Source organism: Erigeron canadensis, chromosome 2 (genome assembly GCF_010389155.1).
Source record: "Erigeron canadensis isolate Cc75 chromosome 2, C_canadensis_v1, whole genome shotgun sequence".
Classification (NCBI taxonomy): domain Eukaryota; kingdom Viridiplantae; phylum Streptophyta; class Magnoliopsida; order Asterales; family Asteraceae; genus Erigeron; species Erigeron canadensis.
The window spans coordinates 2,966,321-2,972,656 of record NC_057762.1 but is presented as its reverse complement, the minus strand read 5'-3'; the positions used below and the strand labels follow the sequence as shown (position 1 = coordinate 2,972,656).

Below are 6,336 nucleotides of genomic sequence, written 5' to 3'. Positions count from 1 at the left end.
AATTTAAAACATTTTATTAAAAAAACATTATTTTCATTTATTTATAAATTTATATAAATAACGATGATAATTATATAACAAATATATTACTTGAAGGTACTTTTTGTATAAACATAAAAATAGAAGGTTTACATCGAAAAATATAGATGTATAACAAAAGTCTTATCTATTAAAAAAAGAAAAAAGATATATCATCTTCTTCCTCTCGCTTCTGCACAGGTACGATTTCTTCATTTTTTTTTGGCCGTTAGGTGTGGCCCCCACCTCTTCCAACGTTCGAAAATCCCAAACCCGCTCAACCCAAGGAACCCGCCTTAGCGGCGGCGGTGTGTTCCAGCGGGTTGGGCAGCCCGCGTTGCAACCCGCCACCACTCCGTTGGCCCTAAAGGTGTTGAAGCTGTTTTTTTTTTTTTTTAATTTGATTCTTGTCGTTGATGATTTCTTTTTACAATTTTGTTTGTTCTAGGGATATATAAAAAAAGTTTTGCTGACTGTAACGGCAAAAAGGGAGAAGGCATTTTTTGTGCCACCATTGAAGTTGGGATTTTTGCTTTTCCTTCTGAACTTTTTGTTCAAAGAAGGGAAGAAGATGAAGTCTCTCAAAGAAAAGTTGGGTCAAAGTATGTACAAGTTTAAAAGGCAGGGGTATAGAGAGGAAAAAATAATAATAAAAAAGCGTTTTCCTAGCAGACAAATTTGAAAAAGGTAAGAAAAGGAAACGAAAATAAAAATCTCTATTATAATTATAAAAAAGAGGGTCAGTCCACCCGCAATTAGCGGAAACAATCACGCCGACAACATGGTAACATTCCTCCTCTTCTTGCCGAACCTTTAAGGTCGAGTTTGTTCACAGAATTTAATGAAATTGGAATTAAATTTCATTTTTTAGTGTGTTTAGTTGGTTAAAGACGGAGAATCACATTCTGTTGAAATGTTAACATTCCCTCATTTGATGGAATCTCCATTTTTTAGGATACAGAAAGAAATTTCATTTCATCCTTCACTTCAAGCTTCAAAAAATCAAAAATATTTCGTCAAATTCCATTCCTTCATATTCTAATTCATTTGAAAGATTTTTTTTTCCAAAAACATCAGGTGAAACCAAACAATTCATTTTAATTTAATTCTTTGTCTTTTTGTACAAATATTCTACACTTTTCTCCCATATATTAGTTTTCAACTTCTACTCTAGTGCTTCTTTCTTCTATTTACTATAGTTTTTGACGATAACTGCATATTTTTACGATAACGCGAAGATCAATTGAACCTTTTTACTTTTTTTTGCAGTTTCTTTCTTTCTTTCTTGGGTGAGGTATTATAAAACAAGAAACAAAGAATTATGGAGCAACAAGATGAAGGAAATAACAGTAATGGAAATAATGGAGGGATGTTTGTCAAGGTAATGACAGATGAACAAATGGAAGTCTTGAGGAAACAAATTGCTATTTATGCTACCATTTGTGAACAACTTGTTGATTTACATAAATCGTTTACTTCTCATAATGATCTTGCTGGTATGTATATAAATATATATCTATATCTTTATATGTCTTTTTCTTGTATTGTTTTTCTATGTATGAACCGTAATGTCAGAGTTATTTTTGTTTATGCTAATGTGTTACTTGACTTCACATTTACTTTTTTGTTTTTTACGTAATTATTATTATTATTATTATTTTTGTAGTGGGGTTTGGTGGAAGCTGGAAAGTATTTGGTGGTGTGATTAATTTCGTGACTTTATTTTTTTAATTATGGTAATTGGATCATTTATAATTCGAAAGGATTTCATTTCATTTTATTTTCTTGCTACGATATATACTTCCAAAATTGAAAATGTGATATATTTATATTATTATACTTTCGTGCATTTCATTTAGAAAAAAACTGAAAATAAAATGACTTATTTTATTTTTCATTAAAATTTTCATTTAACGTAAATTGTACAAAAATGAAGGAAAATTTAAGTATGTTACATGCATCAGTAAAAGACGAGCATGGTACCCGCGCAATGCGGCGGTGGTGGGGAAGACAATCTGGTGGTGCCGTTGATAGGGTTTTACTTTGCTAGAGACGAAAATAGTTGAAGGGCATAGTTGGTATATCACGTGAGAGGGTGCTTAGCAAGAAGATTATTTAAGGGCATTTTTGTCTTATCAGGTTCTTAATTAAGTTAAGGGAGAAATCTAGTTTGCTTTATAAGGTATTATAGATAATGTATACAATGGAAAGAAGGAAGAGGTAAAAGAATGTTACATGTTGGTGGAATTAGCTATAATTATTTATATAGTATATTAGTGATAAATCTAGAACAAAGTTTAGCCATCTACAACAAAAATACATATTTTACATGTACAACTGTATATTATAACTTTTATTATAAGTTTTATTATAAGTCCTAGTTTATAAATGATGGCATTTTTTTAGTTATAAATATGTAATGGGAATTTTCTGATTATTGTTCTATTTTTGTAACTTGGGTACCCTATTAAGTCCTTAAACAATTGTTTGATGAACTGATTCAATGTTTCTAGTAGGTTATTTTTGGTTAAAATAGTCTATGGTGTGTGTGTAGTTTACTTTAATTTTTGAAATTTTCTCATCATGGTACCTTCATGATCTTTTTTATATTGCTTTGTTTGCATATATGAAAAAGTAGCATATGACTTATGAGACTGTACTTAGGCACTTCCTCTTTCTCAGCAATCTTTCCTTTTTTTTTTGGCTAGTATTTTGCTTGTTAGCGAAATGGTCATCTCTGGATGAGGTTTTCCCTATTAAGATTACCCAAGAGGGTGAGTATTTTACACTAGATGTACCCAACCTAACCAAGGTATCCAATGTCTGTTTTCAGAGCCTTTCCTAGCCTCCCCCAATATTGTAACTAGTGGGGTTCAAACCGGAGACCTCTTGTAAAGATCTCGGGATATTAATCATTAGAAATTTCTCACTTGTATTTATCAATAAAAACAAGTAGTTATCTATTAGTGAATCTAAATGATCAATCTCCTGGTGAGTTATTTTTGAGGAGGGTAGAGAGTAGAGACAAACAAAAAGAATCTTTGAAACACATGGAGGGTGCTTCCAAGACATTACTAAAATATGGGCTTTTGTTATGAACTTAAGAAGAGATTTGTGTCAATTTAAAAATCAAATTTAAAATTAAATTGTTCATAATTATCAGGTTTTTAAGGTTCTGGTCCGCAATTTTTATAGTTTTAGTCTGTATATTCTTCAAGGTGAATTCTTTGAGTTAGATGGCGATCCTTGATATACTTATGACTGATACATTATTCTTTTCTCGTATTATGAAATATGAATATTATTTCAGTTAATCTTAATATGTCCTTCTAGATCTATTGCATTAGCGCACTCCATGTAAACATTAAATCCTAGTATATTAGCTTGATGTTTTTCATTTGATTACTTCAAGTGTGAAGTATGCGTTTACATGGAGTAAGATTAGTAAATTTAGTCCTTAATTGTTTTTGTTGAAGATTTTATCAAAAGGCGATTTTCCAGGTTCTAGTGAGACATGTTTTTAGTTATTTTTTAGATGGTGTTAATGTAATGTGATAAATCCTTTTTAGTAAACAGCCATGACCAGTTTATTTCTAACTACTTGAAGTAAAAAAAAAAAAAAAAACGATGTAATTGACACGATGGGTATGCTCTAAAGTAAAGATAGCTGTTATTTTTTCACGGCAGGGTATATTAAAGACAAACTGTTATGTAAATACTTTGTTAACGTCTTAGACGGGCGAGTATTTCTAAAGATTTGAGCGATATATAAAACGCTTATTGTATATTTTGTATGCTTATACAGATATACATTCGTTAAATTACGTTTTGCATTAAATTATCCACTTGCATTTCACACGAGTATATGAATATGCTGTATATTCAAATTGCTACATCTGAATATGCAAAGACGATACACACTATAAACATACTTTGACAAAAACAATTTTAATTCCCAATTCATTGGAAACAAAAGACATACATATATGCTCAATACGGAAATCTGGATTATATTCTTGCAGGAGTTAGACTTGGGAACTTATACATTGACCCGTTGGTCACATCTGGTGGACATAAGTTTTCTGGCCGACAACGATGGACCCCGACACCAGTTCAGCTTCAGATTCTTGAGCGGCTTTTTGAGCAGGGAAATGGGACCCCAAGCAAACAGAAAATAAAAGAAATCACATCGGAATTATTACAGCATGGTCAGATTTCTGAAACAAATGTTTATAACTGGTTCCAAAATAGGCGGGCTCGATCAAAGAGGAAGCAACAAGTATCTGCACCTAATAATGGTGAATCTGAAGTGGAAACAGAAGTTGAGTCACCCAAACCGCAGCAGAATTCAGCATCAACAGCTGATGATAATACGTGTTTCCAGAATACAAATGTAAGCTCTGGTATAAATTCTGTGGATCAACGAGCCAAGAAAGTGGAGCCCGTTTTTCCTTCTGATGCCAGTTCAAAGCCTTCTGGCAATGTCGGCCAGATGTCATATTATGGAAGTATGTTAGCTAATCCAAGTAAGTACAATATCACAAGATACTTTTAGTATGTTTTAAGTTATATCTAAAATTTCGTAAGTATCTTTGTAGAGGTGGCAAGATGGGCAGACAGGGTAGGTTGGGTAACGGGTTAAAAGAGTTTTATACTGAAAAGGCGTCATCTTTAGTGCAAATCGAAACTGATGGATGTGGGGGTGGGGACGAGTGTTCCACAATGTCTTATTTAGAATGATTGCAGCCGAAGATGTCTGAGATTGTTGAAATTGCCACCTCTAAATATTGACGATTACTGATTTGAGTGACTTCTGCTATGAAATCATTGATTATTATTAAAATGTGTATAATCTGAAGTAATCTTGGAGCAATGGCAAACTATTAGGAATAAATCATACACAATCTAATAGACCTTCTAAAAAATGTCAAAATGTACACTTGGTGTTTATTAGAAAAATTCAGCGAAGGAGTTTTCTTGGGCAAAATGAGTGGACCTTACTAGTGACTCTGAACCTTGCGCATTTTAACATTTGTTTCTTAATATATGATATAAATGTATAACATGCTTAGCAGATGGTGCATCCATTAATGCAGGAATGGACCGTATAATTGGAAAGATGGAAGTTCCAGGGAGTTACCAGCCATATATGCAGGATGACGAGTACAACATGACAGGCTGAGCGTTAAATGATGAACAAGAAGTGATTTAAGTCTAGTCATAGATTTCGTATTGATTCTACTTCGTTAACAACTTATGTACAGATATGCTAAAATTGCTGATTTTCCAAGTCGATCATGGAGCGTTATTAAACTATTTATTGTTCTTGGCTTGTGTTTTGTGGATAATATACATAGTACGTGTTTTTTTTTTTTGGTATGGAATCTGATAAAATATGGATGTTTTATGTTCATAATTATAAATTGTTTTTTTTTTAAATGACATTATAATCTAAATCTACTCCTAAATTACACACATATTTTGGATGAAACTCAAGATTTTTGAAAAAATGTCTTGTGAAAGAAAAAGCTTTTATCTGGGTTTTTGATCCAGAAAGAAACCAAGTTTATATTTGATTTAGTAGAATGTTGTGAAAGGGGATTTGTACACCATTAGGTCATCTTTAACAGTCATACTGAAAACTTGATTTGTTGGTATCATATTCACCCATTACAGCGAACTACTTTTATCCGTAACTATCACGTTAAAAACTTAGTTTGTTGGCACCACATCATCATACCAAACACACCCTTATAGTGGTCCGACTGAAAGAACTTTTAAATATATATTTTTTTAAATAACCCAACACACTTAAACAAAGCCAACGTGGTGGCCATCAAATTGATGCAACATATCGGCCAGTGCACCAGAGCCCTTACGGGGTCGTGCTGAAGGCTTGGCATCTTGGAGAGAAAACGCGGCGCCGCCTTCTACACGACTACAACAACAAATCCTTTGTGTATTATTTGACTTCTATAGGATACAAAGTAGTTTTTGCCTGGTGGTTATTATCGGTACCTCATGAATAAACTTTATGAAATGAATTATAGTCCTTGGACCAATGTTTAGCTAAGGACCAATTCGAAGAATTTATATCACTAGTAATCCTTTTAATGAGCAATTGAGCGTATCCTTATAATGAATTGATTAGTGCTTAGTTAACGTTTATTTTTCAAGAAATTATATTTTTGATTTTTTTTTTAAAGTTTTTTGCGACAAAATTTTTTTGTCACAATGTATTTTTCCAAACAATTTTTTAATTTTGTTTTTCCCACCGGGCAGAAAAATTTCCCGCCATGTTTTTTGCTACGAAATTGT

At 32.5% G+C, this 6,336-nt stretch overlaps 1 protein-coding gene across 4 annotated transcripts; it reads left to right on the top strand.

The window, feature by feature from the left end:
* The first annotated feature begins 201 nt into the window (after positions 1-201).
* On the top strand, positions 202-5,366 carry LOC122587269 (WUSCHEL-related homeobox 8-like). 4 transcript variants are annotated; one of them, XM_043759390.1, is made up of 5 exons: positions 202-219; positions 467-705; positions 1,288-1,514; positions 4,041-4,544; positions 5,094-5,366. In XM_043759390.1, exons 3-5 carry the CDS (start codon positions 1,340-1,342, stop codon positions 5,198-5,200), a joined length of 786 nt encoding a protein of 261 aa, XP_043615325.1. In that variant the 5' UTR covers positions 202-219; positions 467-705; positions 1,288-1,339; the 3' UTR covers positions 5,201-5,366. The 4 variants fall into 4 exon arrangements, with proteins under 4 accessions (XP_043615325.1, XP_043615322.1, XP_043615326.1 ...); XM_043759387.1 differs by lacking the exon at positions 202-219 and having other exon boundaries at positions 410-705; XM_043759391.1 differs by lacking the exon at positions 202-219 and having other exon boundaries at positions 413-705; positions 5,115-5,366.
* Positions 5,367-6,336: the final 970 nt, after the last annotated feature.